This window comes from Dendropsophus ebraccatus, chromosome 3, assembly GCF_027789765.1.
Source record: "Dendropsophus ebraccatus isolate aDenEbr1 chromosome 3, aDenEbr1.pat, whole genome shotgun sequence".
Lineage (NCBI taxonomy): Eukaryota > Metazoa > Chordata > Amphibia > Anura > Hylidae > Dendropsophus > Dendropsophus ebraccatus.
In genome coordinates this window covers 64,791,306-64,818,198 of record NC_091456.1, presented here as the reverse complement: position 1 = coordinate 64,818,198, position 26,893 = coordinate 64,791,306, and the positions used below count along the sequence as shown (strand labels likewise).

The 26,893-nt window shown below is 42.2% G+C and overlaps 1 protein-coding gene across 3 annotated transcripts in view; it reads right to left on the bottom strand.

Annotated features, from left to right (window-relative positions):
- Positions 1-6,347: 6,347 nt before the first annotated feature.
- Positions 6,348-26,893, bottom strand: part of LOC138785705 (programmed cell death 1 ligand 1-like) — a 46,568-nt gene continuing 26,022 nt past the window's right edge. For all 3 annotated transcript variants that reach the window (XM_069961930.1, XM_069961929.1, XM_069961928.1), the window contains 6 exons: positions 19,484-19,554; positions 18,192-18,542; positions 16,110-16,400; positions 11,632-11,727; positions 9,761-9,908; positions 6,348-8,798 (listed from right to left, as the gene is read on the bottom strand). In XM_069961930.1, coding sequence (XP_069818031.1) covers positions 9,787-9,908; positions 11,632-11,727; positions 16,110-16,400; positions 18,192-18,542; positions 19,484-19,547 — 924 coding nt within the window. In that variant the 5' untranslated portion in view covers positions 19,548-19,554 and the 3' untranslated portion in view covers positions 6,348-8,798; positions 9,761-9,786. The remainder of the gene's footprint in view (positions 8,799-9,760; positions 9,909-11,631; positions 11,728-16,109; positions 16,401-18,191; positions 18,543-19,483; positions 19,555-26,893) is intronic.

Below are 26,893 nucleotides of genomic sequence, written 5' to 3'. Positions count from 1 at the left end.
AAAGGAAAAGCATTTTCATCCTGTACATTTTTATCAATTACCGTGGGTAATGCAATAGACTTAGGGGTCTCCTCACTCCTTTCAGGGGATTGTTGTTTTCCCCATAAAGCCCAGAACAATGGAAAATCACGCCCCAATATCACATTATGCATAAGGTTTTTAACCACACCCACTTCATATTGTACAGTGCCTAGTTCAGTCCCGACATTAGCCAGTACTATAGGGTACACCTTTGTATCGCCATGTATGTAGACCACACTCATATGTCTTTTTGGCACAAAGTCCCCAGTCACCAGGCTGGCATGCACCAAGGTGACAAGGCTTCCTGAGTCCAGCAACGCCTTAACAGGGAAGTCATTGACCGTAATGTTGCAGACTTGTGGTTCAGTCTCTAGTCCCATGACTGCAACAAAAGACGGCTCTGCAAATAGCGACTGACGCCGGCTAGCGTCACACTCCATGGGCTCAGTGGTAAGAGGGCAATGGGCAGACATATGTCCCGTCTCATGGCATCTCCAGCACTGGATAGGGCCTGGTCTCCTTGGCAGGGAGTCCTTTTTAGGGCCACTTAGCCACCTGGGACCATCACCAGTCTTTTGCCCTTGAGACACCTCCTGAGCGCTCTTCCCTCTATCAGCACCCCTCCACACTCCCCCAATAGATGGAAGTCTCTTACCAGCTGACGGCACAGATCTGGCACTCCGGGGAGGTGATGGTGCTGCAGGAACATCACGGAGGTAGTCCTCGGTCGCCTGGAACCTCTCGACAAGGTTGACAAGTTCGTCGGCACTCCTAGGGTCACCTTGTCCCACCCAGCGTTGCAGATCAGCAGGGAGTGCTCGTAGGTAGCGATCCATCACGACCCTCTCTAGGATCTGGGCAGGAGTAGAGGTGTCTGGCTCCAACCACTTTCTTGCCAAATGGATCAGGTCGTACATCTGGGACCTCGCTGACTTGTCCAGACTGTAGCTCCAGTTGCGGACCCTCCGGGCACGGACAGCAGCAGTAACTCCTAGTCCGGCGAGTATCTCTGCTCTTAGCCGAGGATAGTCCTTGACCTCTTGCTCACTGAGGTCATAGTAGGCCTTTTGAGGTTCGCCTGTTAAATAGGGCGCAATCACTTCTGCCCACTCAGTGGAGGGTAACTTCTCTCGCTCAGCCACCCGCTCAAAAACCGTTAAGTAGGCCTCAATATCATCATCAGCAGTCATCTTTTGCAGCGCTCGCTGCACAGCTCTTCTCACAGACAAAGTCTCTGGTGCGGCTGCTGCCACCGGCTGGGGATTAGCACCTGCAGACGCCTCTTGCTTCGCTATCAGGTGCTCAATAAGTCTCTGTTGCTGAGCCATCGCTTGCTGATGTGCAGCCATTGCCTGTTCATGGCGAAGGTTAGCGGCCGCCTGATCCTGCTTAGCGGCTGCCTGAGCCTGTTGTTGTGCGACCAACGCCTGTTGTTGTTGCAAACTCACTTGCATTAACTGCTTCATCATCTCCTCCATGTTGCTTGTCTGTTTTTGGAGTGAAGCCGCAGCCTTCACCCAGGACATACGCAGCTGTAGCCAAGTTGATGCACACCGTTGCCCCTAGCAACCGTTTTGCCCGCTCCGCAGCACCAATTGTAAGGATCTTCCCGGGGGATGGTGTGTGTGGACACAGTTCACATCAGGCTTTGAGTTATAAAAGGTCAACTTGGCGTTTATTAGCGGCATAAACAGACCAGTAAACGTAAATAGAGCAATATCATGCTTGAAAACCAGAACAAACAAAAAAGGTCTTGCCCGTCTGGGCACTTACTAACACAGGTCACCTATCTGACACTTCCATAGGCGGTATCGCGGGGTGTGAATAGGCCCCAGCAGTGTTAGAAGTCCTTGCTCCCAGGACACACAGCATGCAGGCTGTTCACCCTGGCTGAGAGCAATCCCCTGTAGCTCTGTGGAGCTTTTTAACTTGTTGCAGGCTAATCAGGGCACACCTGACTGCAACAACCGAACTGGATCGGGGGGAAGGGAATGGCAGGTCCCACTACCAACCTACCCACCATTCCAGTAAATCCGGCCCGGAAAATGTAAAGAACAACTCAGCAGCATAATACTGCTGAGTAAGAGATCTTTCCCGGATTTACCACCTCACCATGTGCAGAAGCCTGGGTGAGATGTACCTCCCCTCGAACACCTTTCCTGTGACATGTCCACAATATATATATATATATACATTTTTTGCTAAGTGCATTGAATCCAACATCTCTGTTGCCTCTTGATGTAGATTCAAATGGGGGAGGGGATAGAGGTAAATGGGAATAGCACATTTAGATTTTTTTTTTCTTAGATTTTTAAACTTCGTACAAACTTTTTATTTTTGAATGAAGATGTTTTTGTTACTTATTGCGTTTGATATTTTAAATTGTGAAAGATGAAAATGTAATTGAAAGCCCAAATATTAATGAAAGTTTAAAAGTTTTCATTGTAGATTATCCCAGACTTTTCAAAGATGGATGACACAAGACGCAAGGATATATGGTGACCGCCATGCAGTGTGACGTTCCACTGCAGAAACCGCTCCTGCTATAAGCTGGAGGTGAGGACAATCACTGAGACATGTAAGATGGTTGGAGGTGACTGTGCAGAGGTCTATATGAAGCCCACAATTATGGGCTAATTGGCAAATGACAGATTTGTTTGGTCCCTGGGCTTACCAAAAACACTTGTAGAAAAAAAAAACTGTTCAAAGAAGAAGAAAAGCTGCCATAGAGTGGCTGACACAACGTTCACGCAGACAAACCCTGATGCCAAAAAGGGTGATGGATGATGGATGAAGCTGCCGATGCTGTGGTTTCTGTGCTCTTCCCAAGGTAACCGTACAAAGCGTACAAGGGAATGGGGAGATGTTTCCAGTCTCTTCCTGAGGTAACCGTACAAAGCGTACAAGGGAATGGGGAGATGTTTCCAGTCTCTTCCTGAGGTAACCGTACAAAGCGTACAAGGGAATGGGGAGATGTTTCCAGTCTCTTCCTGAGGTAACCGTACATAGTGTACAGGTGGAGGGGGAGATGTTTCCGGTCTCCTCCTGAGGTAACCGTACATAGTGTGCAGGTGGAGGGGGAGATGTGGATCTGTTTGTTTTTAAGTCTTTTCCAGAGACAATCAGCAACAAGCTGTGAGACCAGCGGATGGAGAGGAGGTACAGGGTGAAGATGGAATGCGGACAGTAAGTAACTGTATGCCAACCGCCTCGTATCTCACTGTAAGTTATCTGACAAAACCAGCAGAAGGAAGCCATGTGTAATGTGATGTAGTATCCTCACATTGGGCGGCCCAGGGGACAACAAATATAGCAGAGAGGGTTGTGTACGGCTGTATTATCTACACCTGTCATAACCTACTGTAAGTAACACCGTAAAGTGCCTGTCTGCATAGTCTGTCATCTTCCTGCCTGTTTCAGGGAATGTAAGTGGACGTCATCCACCTGCCACAGGTGGTCCATATAGGTATGTCCTTACAGGTGGCCTATATAGGTATGTCCTTACAGGTGGCCTATATAGGTATGTCCTTGTCTGTACTGGTGTCTTCTTTACAGGTCAGCCAAAGCTATGGGAGAGAACAAAGCCAATGTCTGAGGTGATACTAGTGGCCTATATATAACTGAGGCCAAGAGTCCAAGTGTCTGTAAAGAGGCCTGTCAGTCAAAAGATAGGTTTAAGGTTCCATACCAATGTTATTAACCATTACAAAAAGGATCATGTGATATATTATTCTCATAAAAAAAAGTTTGAAACCTTCAATGATGTATGGTATATACTTTTATTTTATTTCTATGGTGGTTATTTTATGTGTAATATGTGATGATCTCAGTGAGACAAGAGACAATTCAGTAGGATCCAAATATTATATCGGTAATAAGCGCCCAGTTATTTCATATTATTGGTGTATGTATTATACTATATGATTATGTACAGGAAGAGATGTGACCAGTCATTAGTCCTGTGTGATCTAATCATAGAGATGTTTTCTAGGTACAAAATGAAGTAAAAAGACTAAAAAGAAGTGGAAATTCTGAGAATCCGGTACTGACGAGTGTGAATTCACTATCTGGTTATTATAAGAATCTTGTGGTTACATAGTAGGTCACATTGTGGAGATTTTATTGCATTTACCTGTTATGCTATTTTTGGTTTATGTATCAATTAACTTTTCATTTTTGCTTTTGCTATGAGATAAGATTTGCTCACATCTAAACTTTTCTTTTTAAAGCAGTCCTACGGTAAAGGGACCTAGAGAAGGGGGCTACATCTGTAGTCAAGATTAGGGACAAATCTTAGGGACAGGAGTGATGAGACAATAAGGTTTGGTTATTTTGATAAAATCCGGAGAGGTATTTGTCATATATATGTATGTTGGTTTGGGTATTGACAATACCCTTTTATTTGTTTTGTTGTAAATAAGCTGTATATTGGCGTATACTGTACAGACTCACCCATTGTTTAGTATTTTCTTTCGGTTATTGCAGATCTACCTACCTCATCTGCTGTAAGTTTGTTCCGCCACCTATAACTCTCAATAAAACATATAGTACTATTTTTGTCTATCCTATGGTGATGCCCATAAACTAATGGGAGTCCTTCAGGGTCTCTTCCAAGTGGTCTTATGCATAATACTGATCTGTTTGTCAGTAAAAATGTTTATGTGTATTCTCTCTCGTATAAAACCTCAACAAACAGGAAGAAGCTTCACCCTCATATAGGTAACTAACGTTACTATGTTTTCTTTCTCTTATCGGTTCTCTTGAATCTGTGTCGCCTGGGCATTTCTGGAGGTTGGATGCTGGACAAGTACTTGGAGGATGGGTTCACCCTATGGAGAAGATGTGACCCCTGAGCAACCCGCGGCTCAGACAGTATCTTTGGAACCTCTGGCTATGTACCAACCACAGTGATTCCAATCCAAGGCTTCACGGATGTCAAATGGGGGACTGATAAGGCCAGGTATTGGGATTTTACCTACTTGCGCTGTACCTATATGACTACACCTATATATACTGCCCTCTGAAGAGACTGGAGATGATCAGAGGGTGATCAAAGCGTGATCAGAGGGTGACAGAGAGATGTTCTGGATGAAGAAGAGGAATGCTGGAAGCACGTCAATGGGAACAGCTCCTGGAAAGTTATCATGTATAGTCACAATACCCAAGGAACGGAGGAACGAAGGAGAGACTCTTATCTATAAACAATTTTTGAATTAATAAAACATTGTGTTACCTTGACTGCGCCGAACAGAATGCGATTTATGGACTGGGCTACCAGAGTGTGACATGTATGTGTCTTGTGACTTGGAACCCCGCCTGTATTGGATGTTACATATTTCATATGAATGAGTAGTACCGCCCCATATTCTGTCTATAAAATATGATTACCATAATAAAACTTGGGCCATTTTATCCAGGCTTATAATCATGATACATTGTCTTATCTGTGTCCGTGATTTATAAGTGACGAGTTGGTAATACTGCAGGTTACAACTCTAGTAAATTTAAATGCCATCCTGTACCTGGGTTTTTGACGTTTCTCCATAGAGAGGGGTCAACATCTAAATTTAACCTTAACAGGGGCAAGATTGCTGCGCAGGAACACCTGGGGGACAGTGACTACTTGCCTGTGGCTCACCGCCCTTATGACTACTCGGTGGCAATTTACATACGGCGTACCAAATATATAAAGTAAGTTTGCGGGTTGTACATTGCAGGTGTAAAAGCATGTCTGGCAAGTGTGCTGAGTGCTCTCTACACCACATTTCCGTAGCGTAATAGACTTTTTTTTAAAGATTGTTCCTTTTAAGCTCCTTTCATGGTGGTACAGAGTTCCACATAAGCTACATTCTCTGATTCCTTCTGTTTTACCAATCTTATAATTTGGTCTAACAGCTATTTAATGGTGTATTTACACAGAAAGATTTATCTGACAGATTTTTAAAGCCAAAGCCAGGAACAGACTATAAACAGAGAACAGGTCATAAAGGAAAGACTGAAATTTCTCCTCTTTTCAAATCCATTCCTGGCTTTGGCTTCAATAATCTGTCAGATAAACCTGTTTGTGTAAACACACCATATAAGTGTCTGCAGTTTGGGACATTAATCGCAGATGACATATTCACTTTAAGTATATTGTGACTTTGAGTTCTTGTATGTTTGGGAGTTGTTTACAGGTATATTCTGTTATGTATCTAAAATGTTAATGTTTAGAAAGAAAGAAATCTATTAATGTATTCCATTACAGATGCACTTGCAAGTGTGCCCAGGTGTTATTTTACCTTTGTATTTTATAAAAATGTGGACAAAGAAATAAATGGGTGAGTGAAAATTTTATAAACATAAATTTTTATAGCAAAAATAAAGCTTTCATGACATGTGCATTTCATAGTAGATTATGGACACATAATATAACAATCTCATCTCTACTTAATAAAGAATAAAGTGCAGCTGGAAATGTAATCTGTATGTTTGCCGAGTTATCCCATACAATGTTCAGCAAAAGACCAAATCATGGCACCATAAAGGCTCTAAATTGTATTACGACATAATATCTAATCTCATATTACCATATTTTCCTCCAGAAGTATGGCCAAAAGAAGTACCATACAGCTACATGTGGAGTGCCGGCAGCTCTTAGGCAACTGAAATGTGCAGACCGTTCCTTAAAATATAGGAAAATACTAATTGTATAGAACCAACAGAGCAAAGGAACTATTAAGGCATTGCATGCATACAATTTCCATCACAATTGCACAGGTTACTCAGGATATGTCAATTACACTTGGCTACTCCTACAGAAATCTGTTATCTTCTGCTGGGCCACATCCAATCTGTGCTTCAATCCAAATCTACAGAACCATACATTTAGGTGTATTTAAGGGGGACTTTTAAAAAGTTAACTGAATGCAGTAGCGGATTATAGTAGGGGCGTTTCGGGCGGCAGCCCGGGGCCCTGAGCTCCTGGGGGGCCCATGACCACCCAAAAAGACTTATACTTTCAGTGGTGTATTGTCTCCTGGCTACACTTCTACCATGATTTGCAAAAAAAACACTGTTTTTTATGGCAATTTTGCACAAATCAGGACATCATGACATTATCTATACTGTACTATGAACGCCAGGCTAGTGCTGCCATAGTTACAGTGGGGTGGGGGGGGGCCAGGCTTGGTGAACAGCCCGGGGCCTATGGTAAAATTAATCCGCCCCTGACTGAATGTGCCATAAAAGCAAATCTGAGGAAACATATCCTCACCCAAACTTGTAGATCCAAAACCACCTAAAGGGAACCTGTCATTGCTATCATGCTCCCTGAACCATAAGTCAATGAGGGTGATCCCTGGCAGCTTCTCATCACCGCTCCAGCTTTATTAAATGACATATCTATCCTTGTTTGGATATATGGAGAGATCTATCAGTTGAAGTTGGTGAAGTGGGGATCATCCCAATGACTTGGTGGTTTAGGCGGCATGAAAGTGATGGAAGGTTCCCTGTATTAAAGGGGAACTCCGGATAAGAAAAAATTGTTTTCTAATAAAAGTACATTAAAAGTTATATAGATGTGTCTATACAATGTATTACCGTATCTGTATGGTTCTGCACCACTGGTAGCTGATAGAAAGCCAGGAAGTGAAAAAAATAATAAACTCTGTGCCAATCCACATTGTCTCCTGCTCCCTCTGCTCTCCCACCTTAGGAGACAAATCTTCCATGCCTCTGTCTTACAATTTGTGGGTTTGCTGAGCACAGGCTGATGATGCAGACAGGGGGCAGGGTGTGATTCATCATCTCTGACTGGCCAGTAGCAAGTGTTTCAACTTCTCTCTGCAAAAGTCTACAGAGAAATTAGGGCTGTGTTCACACATGTTGGAGTGTCATTGTAGTACTGCAGTATCTGCACAAAAATGATGCAGTAACACAAGTAGATAATGCTAAACAGTAGAGATGATCAGAGCTGACACTGACAATCCCACCTGCACAAAAAACAAGGCATAAACAGTATATTCCATGTAAGATAATATCGGATAAAGTCCTTATTGTGGGAATCAACTTCAAAGATAAAAGATGCTTGATCATAATATGTGTGTGGAAAGGAAAAGAAAAAAAAAACATTTAAAAAGTTCTTTGCTTTATTCCAATATTGGCATTACAGGTAGAGAATACAGCACTGTGTGGGTGGGACCATTATGAAATGATAAAGTACTGCAAATAATTCAGTAACACAATGAAACTGCAATGTGTGAACACAGCCTAGATGTTCTGCAACAGCTTTGGGCGGGAAATAGGCAGGGTGGGGAACTTTGATTGAACAGCTGAGGGAAAGCATTGCATTCTGGAACCTGTAGTACTGAGTACATCTGCTCAACCAGGAAGTGCAGAAACACAAAACAGAACAAAACCCCCAAAACAAATGGATTTTTGGTAGTTTCAAAACTGGGATAGATAGGTAAGTAATGCTTTATGCTTCTACAGAAGTTTTTTTTTTTCCCTCTACTCGGAGTTCCCCTTTAAGTCAGGTACTGCCCTGTTGACATGTGGATCAGACAGTATGAAAGTGATGCTGTTTTTTTTTTAAATTACTAATAGCTAAATGTAAACCATAAGATACTTCTAAACAAGTGAGTGTTTCGGACCCGCCTAACACAAAACTTCAGTTAAGTAAACATTTTCCTCACATAAAGTGCAAATAAAATATTCTCCATTCTTCTTTGCTTGTAATTTTATCATTGGCAGCTCTCAGCAACTAGTCAGGAGTCTTGTGTCTGTGTTTTCTTCATCTGTAAAATAAAATTCATTGTGATATCAACTCAAGCACTTAGATGCAGTTAGATTAGTACTAATAGTCCTAATAGAGATCTTAAAATGGCAGCTTGAAGAAGGCATCCTTCAAATCTCAGGGACCTGGAGCAATTTGCCAAAGAAGAATAGTCTAAAATTCCAGCAGAGCATTGTAAGAAACTCATTGATGGTTACCGGAAGTGGTTGTTCGCAGTTATTTTGTCTAAAGGTTGTACTATCAAGTATTAGGCTAAGGGTGCCAATACTTTTGTCTAGACCATTTTTGGAGTTTTGTGTAAAATGATCAATGATTTGACTTTTTTTTCATTCTCTTTTGTGTTTTTTCATTGCAAGCTGTATTGCACCAAACGATTATTGGCCATATTTGACTGATTATCTGCTAATACGGGCGATAAATCTCTTTGTGTAAAAATGTGTTAAAAGGCAATGATCAGCCGACATGCACAATGCCGACTGACCCCTCACCCATGCTGAAAAAAGTTACAGCGATAACAATGGTCTGTTGGCTATTGCTCAGTGCAACAAGAGCAGCAGTAGACCATGACTATCTCCTATCTCCTCCCGCAGCTCCCTGCACCCCCCCCCACACACACACACACTGTTACCCACTCGCTGTCAGAGCATGTAATAGCGAGCAAGCGTTGACCTGACAGGTCCCGCCCCCAGTGCCCCCAGCCATTGATGTTCTGAGGATGGGGCAGTGCTCCAAACGGCCTTACCAGACAGAGGACTACATTAAAGCTGAATGTGAACGGAGCCGAGGATAAAGTCAAGAGACATACCTTCATCTTCAGCACCCGGTCTGTAATAGGGAGTTATCAGCATTTTAGATCTTTCTAACCTGCTGATGGTTCCCTTTTAACTCAATAAAGTTTACTTCTGGTTGTAGACTATCCAGACAATCAATTGTGAGAGGAAGACAGATAGACAGAGTATTTACCAGCAGTTGTGTTCTCCAATTTTTTTTTAAATATGTATGCTGGAATGTTCACACATGAACGGCATATCAGTGTTGATACGGACAGTCTCTTTTGTACAAATGCTGTTACACAGGCTTTTCCTTATAGAGCAAAATCCTTTTTTTTGTGCTGTAAATGAAAATGCAAAGTCAAACATTAAGGAACTGATCAGATGTTTTTACATAGGTATAGTGCATAGGACATAAGCGAGTATCTAATGCAAAGCAAATGGAACAATTACTGAATTTTAAAAAATAAGCACTGTGACAAACAGGGGAAACAGTGGTTAGTTACAGCTGATTTTCTTCCTCAATAACACTTGAGCATATTTAAATTGTTCCAATGTATATTAAATTAAATAGTGATAAACTTTACAGATGGATGGGCTATGGAATTAAAGGGGAACTATCAGCAGGTTAGACAAATCTGACCTGCTGATAGCTTCCTAGTGGGCACAGGGCATAGAAGATAACGGTATGTCTCTTACCTTCATCCTCAGCACCGCTCCCAGCTGTTAGTTGTGCCCTGTAAGCTGTTAGGAGCACCGGGGGGGGGGGGGGGGGGGGGCGTGGCTGGCCAGGGGCTGTAGCCTAAACCGCCCCGGCTATGCTTCCTCCCCACAATGGAGGGGACTGGCTGGGGGTGTTTTTATTATGTCATCATCCCTCCACAGCCATGCTCCAGACTGTTTCTTGTGTTACTCAAAGCACACACTTCAGAGAGGTACACTACAAATTATCTACTATAATAATATATATGGCTTCCCTAACTAACTGCATATGAAAAATATTTTTTTAACACTTATAATGGAGTGCAGTAGATTTTCTATCACTGACATGCATACTGGTTGTGAGGAAGGGAGATTTTTTTCCCCGAAACATGTTAACCTCATGCTCTGTTTTGAAATAAACCCACTTTGATCTTAAAATATTGGAGTCCCGTGATAGTCTTACAGTAGCAGCGCTGGAGCCTTTGTACCTGTTTTTACTTTTTCTACTTCGCTGTATTCCTATACTGGCCTCCGGTGGGAGCATCCCGTCTGATGGTACTTCTAGCAAAGCAGCCGCTGTGACCAGGACATCTCTACACATCTGAACCCTTATTGGGTGATACGCATCAAGCCCAAGTGGCTTTTAGGTGAGCGCAATACCTCCCTACCCACCGTCTATATCATCCTAAGGTGTTACAAGAGGCGCCGGTGCTGTGTTTTTTTTTTGCTCTCTTTCTTTTAGTATTAAATCATAAAATACACACAGACAATATCTTCCTACACATACATATATACACAATGGGGGGATTTATGAAGACCGGGGTACAAGTACGCCGGTCTTATATTTAGCCCTGCACCCTTTTTCGCGACAGGATTTACTAAGAGGTGAAGATTTGCGTCATGATTTGTGCCTGTAAGCAGGCGTAAATCATGATAAATGAGGCGCGGGAGGAGGCAACGCCTCCTCCCTGCCTCGTCACGCCCCCAAGCTCCGCCAGCCTGCCCATCGGGCGTGCGGGGCGTACAGATGGCATACGCCAGGGAGAAGGGGCGAATCTGCACCTTCTCCCTGGCATACGCCTCTGGCGTTACGTTCATACATGTCCCCCAATATCTTCCTATCTCATATATTGGTGATTACCAGTGGTACACATTCTCTGAAGACCATACAAATGGTTTGGCTAGCTAATTTACATATACAGTTTTTTAATCAATATCATGGGAATGGAGCAATGGGTTTTCAAAAGAAAACAATCGCTGTGGTCTGTGTCACTTCACCCATCACCACATACTGACAGGCTAGTATAAGGTCAGGTGATGATAGATTCCTTATACCTATACAAATCATTTTAACTGACTTACCATACACTGCCGCTGAGAGGGAGGCTATAATAATTATTATTGCCAAAATCACTAATAAAAATTTCCATTCTTGAGGTTTTGCATTTTGTATTCTTTCTGTAAAAAGTAAGTGAAAAGAAATTAAAAACAAAACAAATAATGAAATTAAAAAAGGCTTCATATGGACTTTAAGTCCAGGACTGAATTTTTAATGTAGTGATCACAAATTGGCAGTATGGGAATACATACCTGCTTAGGGTGAGGAAGCGATTTGGATTATGTAGCGGAAGTTAATGCTGTAGTCAACATTTAAATCACAAAGCTACATAGGTTGGCATTCTCACAGAAAAAATTCCCAAAGTTTGGGAGAAAAGACACCTCCTCAGATATAGCAAATTCACAGATAGGGGTGCACAATTAAAATACAACTTTTATTTACTTAGTTTAAAAATTAATATCCCCCCAACAAAAATGCAATCATGGTCACCAGAACCACTTAGGAGCAATCACCAGCCGGTAATTCTCCCTATCCCCCACTGGACAGAGCCAGGCAAGATCAAAACAGCGATAAAGTGATAATAAACTGGAAATCTCACCCATACGTGGTCTTCTGTCTGTTTGTAGTATCCAGTGATGTGTGGGAAGAATCGGCATAAATTTCCGGTACTGTATATGTTGGAATAATCGACCCTGTTATACCCTGTGGTAGATATGCCGGCTCTCCATCCTCACTCAGGGCATATGGAGCTGACCCTGAAAAAGGTCATTCCTACCCTGTTTGAAACTGTGCCTAAGATACCAAGTCCTCGTTCTGTGTCCCCCTCCAACGTCTGTTTTAGCCAGTTTGTTTGGATCTTCAGGAAGCATGGGCATCAAGTTCAGGACATCTGTATCGGCATCAGGCTGGGTACTATTCGCGTTGCTGCTACAGTGGTAGCTAGAACACTGTATTTGCTCTCCCTAGTGTGCTTTGAGCGTTGGAGTGTAGGGCAATGGCTCCCTGAGCGGGGAGGGAGAGCCGGCATATCTACACCACAAGGTATGACAGGGTCGATTATTCCAACATATACAGGAAATTTATGCCGCTTCTTCCCACACATCACTAGATACTACAAACAGACAGAAGACCACGTATTTTAATTGTGCACCCTTATCTGTGAATTTACATAGGCTGACATGTCAATTCTTTGGGCGGACGGGGGAATCCGCAGGCAAATATAATTAAGTCTATGGGATGGGCACAACTTCAAGAGGAAGCCGCCTGGCAGAATCCGCTTGAAGTTTCCGTGCGGATTCTGTAGTGTGAACATATTCAGGTTGTGGAATCCGTGGCAGAAATCAGCATTCCTTTAGATTTCTGTCATGGATTTGCATGCTGTGGCTTAGCCCAAAGCTATGGACCATCCTTGGGTATCAGACACAGCAGATGAACAGATTCTGTGTGGAAGAATTCTGTGATGCTAATTTCATATTTGAATAAGAAAAAAAATGTACTACTAAACTGCAGCACTGATTCCTATTGAATCAATGTGAAGCTGAATTGATGAATTTTTACAAACTTATACCATATTTCCCCTGTGTAATATGAATTTTTGCTCCAAAAATGTGCTAGGTCTTGTTTTCATGGGAAAAGTATTATTTTTCCATGAAGAAGAATGTCACATGCAGAGCTGAGACAGAGCGTAAGGTATGGCGGCTTCCGGCCACCAGGGGCAGCTCACTGCAGTACACTTGTACAGCAAAGCAGGGACAGTGTATGGTATAGTGGCAGGTGACGGGATAACAGCAGACTCTGTGGAGCTCTACATCTGGCGGTAGGGGATAACGGGGATGGCGGCAGGTGACGGTCCTGCATGCATCTGCTTTGCACTGGTCAGTGAATGTAGGGAGCAATGGCGGCAGGCTACAAAGAATCACAGCTGTAGGCCTTGGTTACAAAAACTTTGCTAGGTCTTACTTTTGAGGGGGGCTTATATTTATCAATTCAGCAAAACATCTACAAAACATCCAACAAATACTTACTAAAAAATTAGAGGCACGCAGATTACAGTAAGGCCCCATCGGAATCCTACTATCCATTTGTACAAAACAGGGCCATAGTACTGTGGTGTCCTACCACGGTGTTACAGTTATATATACCCTTCGCAAAAGTTTGTACTTATTGTACTTGTGTGGTGATGAAAGTAGTACTAAAGTTTCGCCACTAGATGCCGCTCTATTAGTTATGTGTATTTGGAAGCTGCACAGCTGAAGTGTATAAAGGGTTATTGTTTCTTTATGTGTTACATGAACCTGCAGACCAGTAGGAATCTGTTTTTCTTCTCTCCTAACAACTCTCTCCTTGTTTTTTCTGCTGCTCTCTTCACCCACTCACAGCGCATGTTACGCTGGGAAGTAAGTAACATGGGTGATGCAAAAGCTCTTTTGTGTTGGGCATAGTGGAGGAAGGAAGCAAGCTACATAGCTCTCCACAGTGGTTCTATCTGGGCCCTGGCCCTCTGCCAGGTACCCTACCTATTTCGGTCTTAGCTAGAACCTCATATGGGTAGCAAGCAAGACAGTACCTGTCACGTACACAGGACTCGCTTTATCGTGACTCGGGTGCAACTGCTTAGGTCGATCTTTCATGGTCTCAATCTCTCACGCCCCTACACTCAGGCCAGAGATTAGAACAAGGATCACCCTGACTCAGTCTTCCACACACCCACCAACACAATATGCTGCCACCACCCTATCTATTACGTTACTGGGGAGACAGGGAACCCCAAGAGTGTTCCACTCTCAAGCAGGCACACCCACACGGTAGAGTAAGCCAACCGGTCATACACATGCACTCTTCACGGAGCTACCTAGGTTCGTTTTAGGCTACAAGACAAACCATCAAACTTTTAGGCTTAATGCATTAAAATGGACAGTACTTGATTACAAAAAGAAGGTTAACAAAAGACATACAGACACTGCAAACAATGAAAACAAAAGGGATAAAATAAGAAAGTTCTAATACTTAGCACAGGATGCGTTGTATAGGTTCTTCCTTCCCAGGGGATATAAGCTTAGAACGTGGTGCACAAACCAATTCGATTGGATCCCCAACTTTGTGACCATTACATGTTCCCTAGGTCTCACTTTTATGTCAGACCTGAAAGGGTTGGCCAGAGGGGCGTCACTTGACATCTCTAACTCAGCCCCTCTGGGCAGAGCTTCAGTCACCGCCCTAAGCCATCAAGGGAACACACCTGGGAATATCAAAAAGATACTTTCCTAGGTGCCATATCAATGGTACGGGCCCCAGCCCCTCTTCATAATTCATATCTCGCCGTTCTGATTCCCGGCATATCAAACATCATATGCCCCGGACACTCAGAAGGTGAGATACCCCTTATGTAATGATGAGGACAGGTAGACAGGCCATGTTTTGACTTCCTGCGATGTCCTCATCATAACCGACGCTAGGAAATTGGTTCTGTGACTCTATGTTTTATTTGGACAAAGTTATGGGAGATTTCATATTCCTATTCCTTTCCTCAAAGAGAGTCCACCCCCTGCTGGCATGGAGTCAGTGAGCCTGCCTCAGAGGTGCAATTTCAACACTCTAGCCACAATCTACTTCACCATCTCCTTTTACAGTAAGTCCATAAGTCCATATGACTAGCTGGGATCAGCTTTGGGCCTGCACTTAATGCTAATACACTTAATTTATAAAATATTAATTACAATCTATAAAATATCGACTGCATCAATACATATAAAACACGCCACATATAATACCACTATGCATATTCATGACTAAGGACAGGGCTGTCCATATTCCTCACAGTACCCCTCTAACACCTTTTCCTCAGTTATGGCTCCACAGCACTATGCACTGTTAAAACACTCTTAAGAGAGGACAAGTCAGAGAAAACCTCAACCTACGCCGTGGACTAGGAGAAGTAACAGAGCAGGACAGTATCCACAACAAAAGCCAAAGAGCTAGGAACTGATCCGAATAGAGCAAAGTTGTAATAAGCCTAGCAAGTGACCGGCCACTCCTCCGATATAACATTACACCGGGGGCACATCATGGAACAGCTATGTGTCTCAAGTCTGTGTTAGGCTGGGTTCACACTGCGTTTTTTTCATCCGTTTTTTGCAAAAATCAGATGAAAAAAAACGGATGCATTTGTGTGCATCCGTTTTGATCCGTTTTTCCATTGACTTCCATTGTAAACGGATGTTTTTTTTGACGGACACAAAAACGTAGCTGACACTACTTTTGTGTCCGTTAAAAAAACGCTAATGCATCCGTTTTTCCATCCGTTTTTCATCCGTTTTTTGCTAAAAGCGGATGAAAAAAACGGATTGCAATAACGCAGTGTGAACCCAGCCTTAGATAACTCGTCAGTACAGAAATACAGAAAGATAACCTACAATTCTCCAGATTGCTTTGTACCATGTTATCTTGTTAATATCTTTATGACTGAGATAAAATGGTAAGAGGTACAGAAAACAGTGATTACCTGATACATCCAATGTATGAGATGTTGCATTATGAGATATTTTATTCCAGAAGGTGCAGGTGAGTATTCTGTTAGATTCAGCTGGTACTCTGACCACACTGGTGACATTGAACAACATGTCGGTAGTTAATGTGTGGCTGATGTTATGTACCATAGTGAGATTCTCTTTTTCTTCCATCCAGATGACCTTTGCTTCCGGATATCCAAATGACTGACAGGAGACTTCCTTGACTGTCTCCCCCGAGGAACTAACCACATTTCTGACATGTGATGTTATTTTCTTGTATGGAGCTGGGAAGAGAAAGATATTGTATTAGGACTAGGGAACAATCATTGAGAAAAATAGCTTTGTCTTGTGGGCCACCATGCTTTTTTTTTATAACTAGACTAGATATATTAATGAGAAGGGGTAGAATATTATCTTAAAGGGAATCTGTCAGCTGTTATTCACGTTCCAAACTGCTGACACTGTTACATAACTGTTAGGTCAAGGAGACACATGGTACCTTTCATATATCCAGCTGTGCTTCCAGGAGGTACAGAAATGCTTTTATTCTTAAGTACAAAGAGTCAAAGAGGCTTTCCTAAGCTCCTGAATAGCTGCAAGCTAAAATGTCTCACCTCCTCCCTGCTTGATTGACACCTGGAAGTTGAGTCCCAAGCAGGATCAGGTATGGGAGGGGGAGTAAGGAGATGTTACAGCTTGCTGCGCTTCCGGAGCTCAGGAAAGTCTCTTTGACTCTTCATGCTGTATAATGAAAACATTTTCTACGTTGTGGAGTTATCTACAAATATATGAAAGGTACCAGGTGTCTTACTAATCTAACAGCTTTCTAATAGTATCAGCAGTCTGGAACAAGAAATGCAGTTAGACTCCTGTTAAAGGAAATCTGTCAGGTCCCTACCAGCAAGCGATTTTTTTTGCAGAAATCAATATTCCAGGCGATTTTAAGAAACTTTGTAATTGGGTTTATTAGCCAAATATGCCATTATCTGCATTTAAAAAGCCTTTTCCCAGGCCCCCCTCCCTCCTCTTTTCCATCCACTGCAAAAAATCAGGAAATTGTGACTTGTTGCATCAGACGTAGGGGGGAGTTAGCAGAAAGCAGATAACAGAGGATTACAGGCAGGGAGCTGGGTGACAGCTGTAATCAGAGGTCAGAGAGGTCAGTGGTGACTGTCAGAGGAGATAAAGGGTGAGGTATTTGTAGATTAAATTTTTGTTGTCCTGTTTTGGTCCTTTATTTAGCTCTCTCCATGGGAGAACAATGAAGACAGGGGGGAGAGCTTCAAACTGCTTTTTCATGATAGATAAAAATGCATTTTTCATCTAATAAACCCAATTACAAAGTTTCTTAAAATCGCCTGGATTATTGATTTCTGCAAAAAAAAAAAAAATTCACGACAGTGACAGTTTAACAATAACTGCCCTCCAGCCTAAAGGTTTGACATGTATTTATGCTACAGTGGATGGGAAGAACACACACATATCCTTTGACGTTTTCAAATGTCACTACCTGCAATCGCCATCACCTGGTCTGTGCCAATGCTCTGCTCTCTATCTCTGGTTGCCACCATGCAGCATCCTCCTTTAAGGCTTTTCCTACTGTGTCCTATAGGGGGTGGGTTTCCTGAGAACATTCCCATCTGCTCCTTTTATACTGTACCAGGGCTGAACTTGTGTTGCCTGCTCTGATCATCTGCCTAAATATAGTCGTCACCTTTATCTTCTGTGTACCATGTGGACTCTCCAGTGTATGACCCATCTTGCTGACTACTTTTACCTGCCTAACCAGCATCCACATCCAGAAGTTAGATAAAGGGTTTAAACCCAGAAGGTGCCTCTGCTCCAGTGTGTGGCCCAAACTTTTTTTTCAGGTTTTTTTTTTTACTTTTTAACTTTCTGTGAACATCACTGAATATATAAATATTGCAACTTGTGAATGGAATTTCAGTAACTAGCACCTGATCACTACAAGGTTCAGCAATGATGAATTTTATTGGAGTAATCTGTTAATAATCCAGAGAAAGTTTCTGGTTGATAGTTATAACATGAATGTATATTATAATGACGGATATTACCTTGCACATCCAGATTGATCACTTTATAGTCCGCTCCAATATAAGATATAATGCAGTAATATTGACCTGCATCAGTCATTTTTACATTATTGATGTGAAGAATGGCACGGCCATTGCGCAGTTCACTGGATAAAAGCTTCATGTGGGAACTGTGCAATATTTCTAAATCTTTTCCATTTGCAAACTTTGCTACTTCTATACCATCCTTTCCATCTCTTTTGATGTGTTTCCATAAAACATTCAATTTTTCAAAATCTGTTGCCAAGTCCAATTTGAATCGACATTCCATGGAAATGTTACCCCCATACTCTGCAATGATGTGAGACGTTCTGGCCTCCACTGTAAATAACCCTGAAATAGAAAATATACAGTACAGTATATATTAACAGTGATGTATGGTTATGCAGTTTGAAATTATAAATACTGTAGCGTTTTCCTATTTTGAGTGGTGAATTTTCCACTGTTGCATTTATTACTTGGCAGTATTATAGTTAGTGCCCTTGATTCCAGAGCATTGTACATATGATAAGAGGTAACATACGAGTTGTATTGGAAAATCAAGTACAAGCAACATGAATAAAGTAGATGACAGACTGGTACGTAGGGAGAGAGGTTCCTGCTTGCAAGGGCTTATGATCTATAAGGTTAGGGAGACAGTAGACTCCCCCCTATACTCACCCTAAAATGTGGGTGCAAATTAACATCACATTTTGCCAATATAGCTGTATTATACATTTACAGACAACTCCTTTAGTTTAACAGATGATTGGTTTCTTGGAACCCCAGCAAAATGTCTTATGGATACGTGTTAAAGTGAAACACTCTACCAGTCTTATAATATTATTTATGGTTATTTTAGGCTTTTTATTATGCATTTTTTACCCAAAACAAAAAGTGAATACAAATAATACAAAGAATAAGGGTTTATGCATAGGGCAATGTGCAGAAACTCTATATGGTGGAATATGGATCATCTGCAGCTCTATCTTACTGACGATTTTGAAGCCAACCATTTGAGTCTTTTTGTTGTAACTGCAAAGAACCAAAACAATATCAGGTTGGTTCTCGGGTTCTATTCACACAGGGTTTCTGGTGAAATTTGCAGAACTGTTCTTGCTGTCTAAAATACTGTAACTTGGTATACTCCATTAACTAAATGCGGCAAATTAGGATTTCAAACAGATCCAGCAAAGCTGACTTGGCTTTGTTAAGAACGCCATGAACCTAATTTAAATAGAGGCTTGTATGTTTGATGTTAGCTCTAATGAATAGAAGTAAAATTAACTGCTTACCATTTATAATAGTGCAACACTGCCACAGAAGCACAGCTAGCAGAAAAATGCCATGTACAGCCATCTGGAGCCTAAACCATAAAAGACAACAACACAGCACAGATTGTCATATATTCCACAGGACCACAATTTATAAACACTATTAGGCTGGGTTCACACTACGTATATTTCAGTCAGTATTGTGGTCCTCATATTGCAACCAAAACCAGGAGTGGATTAAAAACACAGAAAGGCTCTGTTCACACAATGTTGAAATTGAGTGGATGGCCGCCATATAACAGTAAATAACTGCCATTATTTCAATATAACAGCCGTTGTTTTAAAATAACAGCAAATATTTGCCATTAAATGGCGGCCATCCACTCAATTTCAACATTGTGTGAACAGAGCCTTTCTGTGTTTTTAATCCACTTCCGGTTTTGGTTGCAATATGAGGACCACAATACTGACTGAAATATACATAGTGTGAACCCAGCCTAGGCATAGGGACACTGTTGATAAGTGGCTATATTATAATGAATTTTAGGGAAGAGAGTGTATGTAATAATTATATGTGGTATGTAATATAATAAATGTCCGGGGGTACATTGTATATTAAAATGAATTCCAGGAGGCTCAGTGTGTATTATAACACACATTGTGGGGTCGGTGTATAATGACTTTCAGGCAGCACAGTGTGCATTATAATGAACGTGTTCATTTTAATTATTATCAGTCGGTATATATTTTCAGGGGGAATGGTGTCTGTTATATTAAATTTAATATGATCAATTTCAGGGGACACTATTATATATGGCAGGCCTGGTCCTGCCATTTCATCTTCTCCAGTCTTTTACTGTTAAGTTACTGGCAGCAGGGTTATTGTTTGATTGATTATTGATTGCTGCTCTGTGTCTCTGTCTTGTCCAGTCTGACACTAATTGTTTCCAACATTTAATATATTTCATATTTAGAGGGCACATTGTGAGGCATTGTGAGTGTCTGCAGAGGCAAACTGAATGAAGGCTTGGCGGTCTATACGAGATGTAGAAAGGACTACCAAATGGAGGTCTTCACCTTTGTGTCACTGGATGTATTGTGCCTGACTGTGTTTACATGTGGTATCTGTGGAGGTGAAACAACAACTCCCAGCATAGGCATGTCAATCCTCATTTAATAGGAACTTTAAATTTTCTATAAAATGTAAACCTGAATCATAGTTCTGTGTGTGCAAGGTTAAAAACTTTGTTTATTACTGACATGAAGCCAACATATCCAGCAAACATTTTTTTACAAAATACATACATTATTCTAGGAGATATTCTCTCAAAGGCCAGTTTCACTTGTACTGCACTGCAGCGGATTTCATGTAGCGAGTTCCACAGTGAAATCCGCATGTGATGCTCTGTAGTATAATTTCGTTTGAATCTACATTCTCGCAGTGGATTTTTAATGTACCTGTTAATGTTCCTGCCCACTTAACCCACTGCTGCTGGGATAATACATTACCTATCCGCACTCCCACCTGTTTCTTTAGCTCCCTAACATTCCACTCAGCTAATCAGTGCAGGGCCGTCTTAACCATTGGGCATGGTAAGCGGCTGCCCGGGGGCCCATGCGTCCTAGGGGGCCCCTGCCCTGTGTCATATTCCCTGGGCCTTTAACTGGGAGTGCTCCTGATCAGCGCTGGTAGATAGGGGCTGTGCACAGCTCGCTCTTGTGGCCGGAAGCTGCATTCTGCTTCCGGTCACTAGAGGTCTCTCTCACCCCCTGCATTCCCGTGCGGAGCATGAGAGTGACGTCACCAGCAGAGCCCTGAGAGGAAGAAGCTGGAGGCCTGAAGCACAAAGCCTGAGTGAGTATGTGCTGATACGAGGGGGGGAGGAGAGCTGGCAGGGAAGGTGTTAATCATGGGAGTGCTCTCTGCAGGGATGCAGACAGGGCCGTGAGTGAACTGGTAAACAGGGAGGGGGAGGGTTCGGGGGTGTAACTCCTCTGAGTGTGTATATATCTCCATTCAGTGTATACAGCAGTGTATTATATACTTATCCTCCTCCTGAGTGTGTATATATATATCTCCATTCAGTGTATACAGCAGTGTATTATATACTTATCCTCCTCCTGAGTGTGTATATATATCTCCATTCAGTGTATACAGCAGTGTATTATATACTTATCCTCCTCCTGAGTGTGTATATATATATCTCCATTCAGTGTATACAGCAGTGTATTATATACTTATCCTCCTCCTGAGTGTGTATATATATCTCCATTCAGTGTATACAGCAGTGTATTATATACTTATCCTTCACCTATCACTCCATTGTTGTCTCCCTGTATGTATACTGTATAATACAATATACAGGGAAACAACATGGTTCATATATAGAGAAGGGCAAAACAACATGGTTCATATATAATAGTCATGTTGTTGCCCCTCTGTATATATAAGACATGTTGTTTTGCCCTTCTCTATATATAAGCCGTGTTGTTTCCCTGTATACTGTATAATACAGTATACACAGACTCCCTGTATTATACAGTATACAGGGAGACAACATGGCGTATATGCAGAGGGACAGCAACATGTCTCATATATAGAGAGGGGCACCAATATATATTAATTAGGCTTTTACCCACCACCTGTATACCCCACATATACCTGTACCCCCCATATATATATTTGTACACATATATCACTATTATAGGCTATATAACCACCTACCTACTGCTCCACCTTTATACCTGTATCTATATGGTAGATAAATAGGTGGTAAGGTATATTGCCTGTAATAGTGATATACTGTATGTGTGCAACATATATGACAATCACTATTATAGGCAATATACAGTGGTGCCTTGGATTACGAGCATAATTCGTTCCAGGACCGTGCTTGTAATCCAAATCACTCTTAAACCAAAGCAAATTTTCCCATAAGAAATTATAGAAATGCAGACAATTGGTTCCACACCCAAAAAATAATGATTTATTATTCTGAATAACATGTAAAACAGATGAAACAAACATATTGTGATATTATAAGTTACTGTACAGTAATGGAGCGGATGGGAAACACAAGGGCTGATAGAGACTGCAGGGAGCAGGAAGGAATGAGCAGGACAGATGGGGGCACATACATGCAGCACTCTCTGTCCGGGGAGAGAGGGGTTACAGCTATGGAGAGATTACCCCCACAGTCCTGTCCCCTGATGTAGGCCCCAGTCTGAAGTGGGTCTGCTATGATTTGGCAGGTGAGGGAGACTTCCTGGGTCAGAGTACAGAGCTGTAGATCCCACTATGCAGACCATGTCCCTCCTCCACCCGCCCTCCCACCCAATACAGGGAGCTCTTAAACCAAAACAATGCTCTTAAACCAAGTCACAGTTTTGAAAAACTGTGAGCTCTTAAACCAAGTTACTCTTAAACCAAGGTACCACTGTACCTTACCAGATAAGAGGGGCGGCGGCCGCTAGGGGGGGGGGGGGTTAATTCGCACCTCTGCCCAGGGGCCCATAATGCTGTTAAGACGGCCCTGAATCAGTGCACTGTCCTGTCGCAGCCACTGATTGGCTGAGCTGGACATCAGGGAGCCAAAGAAGCAGGTGGGAGTGCAGACAGGCAATGTATTAGCCCGGCAGCAGTGGGTTAGCGGGCAGGAACTACACTCCTGCAGTGAAATGAAAATTTTTAATCTAGAAGTCTGCCAAATAAATGACGGAAACAAGGAGTGAAGCTGCTTAAAGATAGTTCAGTGTACAGTATTGGTAACTATACTCACATTCCTTACTGACAGCAGCTTCCTGTGTACCTCATAGAGCTAAAATCAGACTCCCCTCCTGCAGGCTGTGCTGTCCTGCTCTGTAGCGATCCTGTCCATAACATGGCCAACATGGAGGAGCATGTGACCCTCCATCTGTGTCCTCCATAGGCATATACAGCCTCAGTGGTGGACACTAAAGGCAGGAAGCTACAGATACTGGTCAGACAGTCTATGTTGACAACGGGGCAGGCACACATGCAGAAAGGGTCAGATAGGGAAGCATATTCAGAGGAAGAGGCACAGGTCAAGATACACAGGATATCAACAGAATACAGAATCACAAGAATACATCTTCAGAAACCAGGAAACCAATCCACAAATATGTATAGCATACGGATGGTAATCCATATGCCATGTGTATTTTTCACAAATTTATTAACTTCTATGGGTGCCTCCTTATATGGACTGTATAAGAAAAGGTCCTATTTTTATTGCACATCCAGATTTAGACCCTAAAAAAACTAATTTGTGGATGGGTACATAAGGGGACATTTACAAAGTCCAGAGTTTTTTATGCCAGGCTTACAAATGTCCCCGCAGCTCAGAGGATTCATGTAGAGGCGATGCAAATGAAATATTTGCAAATAGACCATTTGTGAATATTTTTACGCCTATCGGGCCCATCTGCGCCTAAAAAAGGCATTTTAGCCTTTTAACCCTTTGAGGACCAGGCCCAAAATGACCCAGTGGACCGCACAAATTTTGATCTTAGTGTTTTTTGTTTTTCCCTCCTCCCCTTCTAAGAGCTCTAGCACTCTCAGTTTTCTATCTACAAGCCATGTAAGAGCTTGTTTTTTACAGGAATAGTTGTACTTTGTAATGGCGTCTTTCATTTTACCATAACATGTATGATGGAATTCCAAATATATTATTTATGAAGATATAAATAGGTGAAATCGTAAAAAAGAATGCAATATGGTAAAGTTTGGGGGGTTCCTGTGTCTACGTAATGCACTATATGGTAACAGCGACATGATACTATTATTCTATAGGTCAGTCCAAACACAACCATATGTAGGTTACACAGATTCTCTAATGTTATATATGTATTTTTTTTATGAAATCCTTTTTTTGGGCAATTAAATATTAATAAAATGGGCCTATTGTGACAATTATAACGGTTTTATTTTTTCACCTACGGGGCTGTATGGGGTGTCATTTTTTCCGCCATGATCTCTAGTTTTTATTAATACCATATTTGTGAAGATCAGACGTTTTGATCACTTTTTATTGATTTTTTTAAATATATAATGTAACATAAAATCGGTAATCTGCGCACTTTTTCCCCTCTTTTCGTGTACGCCGTTCGCAAGGACGCTTGTTATATTTTAATAGATCAGACAATTACGCACGCTACGGTATATTATGTTTATCTATTTATTTATTTTTATATGTTTTATTTATATAATGGGAAAGGGGGGTCATTTCAACTTTTATTGGGGGAGGGGTTTTGGGGTAGTGTAATAGTGTTTTGAACTTTTTTTTTTTTACACATTTGAAGTCCCTTTGGGGGACTTCTACATACACTACTTTGATTTCTACACTGACCATTGCTATGCCATAGGCATAGCATTGATCAGTGTTATCGGCGATCTGCTCATTGAGCCTGCCTGTACAGGCTCAGTGTAGCAGATCGCAGATCGGACCGCACGGAGGAAGGTGAGAGACCTCCGGCGGTCTATTTCAACTGCGGGGGTCCCGATCGGTAAGTGACAGGGGACTCCCCCTGTCACTTGCACTTAAACGCCGCGATCGCGCCGTTTAAGGGGTTAATGGCACGCGGCAGCGCGATCGCTGCAGCGTGTCATTACCGGTGAGGTCCCGGCTGCTCACTGCAGCCGGCCCCTACCTCCTATGAAGCGCGCTCCGCTCCGGAGCGCACTTCATAGCCGGAGAAACACCCAGGACGTAGGGTTACGTCCAGGGTCGTCTGGGGACAGACTTCCATGACATAACCCTATGTCCAGGGTCGTCTAGGGGTTAATAAATGTCCCCCATAGACTTTGATAGGTCTGCATACTGTCAACAATTGCTGAGGCACAGTTTACCTGCTTACTTGAGATAAGAGGAGGTCCCAACAGTCCGCCCCACAAATCTGATAGTTATCCTGTAGCCTTTGAAAAGAAAATAACGTAGGCTATGTTCACACATTTTATTGTGATTTTTAGCCGTGATTTGCACAATTCACAATAGAATATAGTGATTTTTCCCATAATTCTGTCAAAATTGCGGTAAAAATATCATTCATTGCAAATTTATGGTAAAACAGCAATACTTCATTCTAATTAAATGCTATATGTGAACATAGCCTTACTGTAATGAAAAAGAACTTTCAAAATATCAGAGTAAACTAAGCCAACTGATGGTGTATACTTGTGTCAGGATACCCAAACATGACTCACTGTGATAAATCACATTTCTAGACTGTCTAGTTTACACGTCATTAGAAAATCTGGGCCAAAGTATCTACAAACAGGTAGATACAGTCCTGCCCACATCTCACTGGTAGACTGTTACAATGTATAAGACAAGAATGTTTTTGCTAACACGTTACTTTTATAAAGTTAGATTACTTTGTAATATCACTTAATTAAAATAAATGTATTGTTTTTTCGTTATATAGCCACTTCCGTGGAGTAGTGGCTATGAGTAGCAACATGGGCCCTTCTGCTGCCACCAGCGCATGTGTCGGGAACTGAAGGACTGAAGCCCTACAGATCCTGATCCCCTGCTCTGATCAGGTGCTGCAGCACAGTGCTATACAGAGCAGGTTCCCCCTGTGTATTGTATAATTCTCACAGTACAAGGGAGGAGGATTTCCATCACTATAGCAGAGTAGGAGCCTCTGTACAGCAAGCAGTTATTGCTATCACCGCTCATTCAGTTAGAACCACTACCAAAGCGAGTGGTAACAGTAATCACCGCTTGCTCTGCACAGGCTGCCGCACAGAGTCATTGTGTAAAGCAGCCTACCTCCCCCCGGGAACTGCATACAGGAATATACAGTACACGGGGGAAAGGGACCATGCTCAGTGTAGCGATGTCCTGCAACATTTGATTAGCACAGGGGATTAGACAACTCTGCAGTTCCTGACAAAAACGTTGGTGGCAGCAGAGGTCGCGTTGTCCCTTACTGCTGCCTGTTAATGGAAGTAGCAAATATATAGTGATGGACAGTTAACCTCTAGATTTCAACTGTGGCCTCAGTTCATTAAAAAGGGTGCAAAGGTCCGCCAGATAGCCAGTCGTCAACCCAAACAGAGAAAGGTGGTAGTGAGTGGGAGTCCCAGCACTCCGACATAAAAATTTATTATAGAAAAGACAAACAGTGTAAGGCTCTTCTGCGTAAAGGTGACTTGCATTTTCCCTTTATCAAGTCATTACCAGAAATAGAATCAACATGAGTCAGGAGAAAAGAAAGTGAAAATAAAAATGTCCAAGTCCTCTACTGATCCCAATAGAGATACTGTATGAGGAAATAAAATGACCAGTACTGACATGTAAATTCTTTGAGTGGAAAGAGATAGCAGACGTAATTCGGGGCAGAGTTCGTGGGCGGGGGTTATGTGCAGAATTTGTCAGCTGTGCTTCTGTGCATATGCCAACAGCT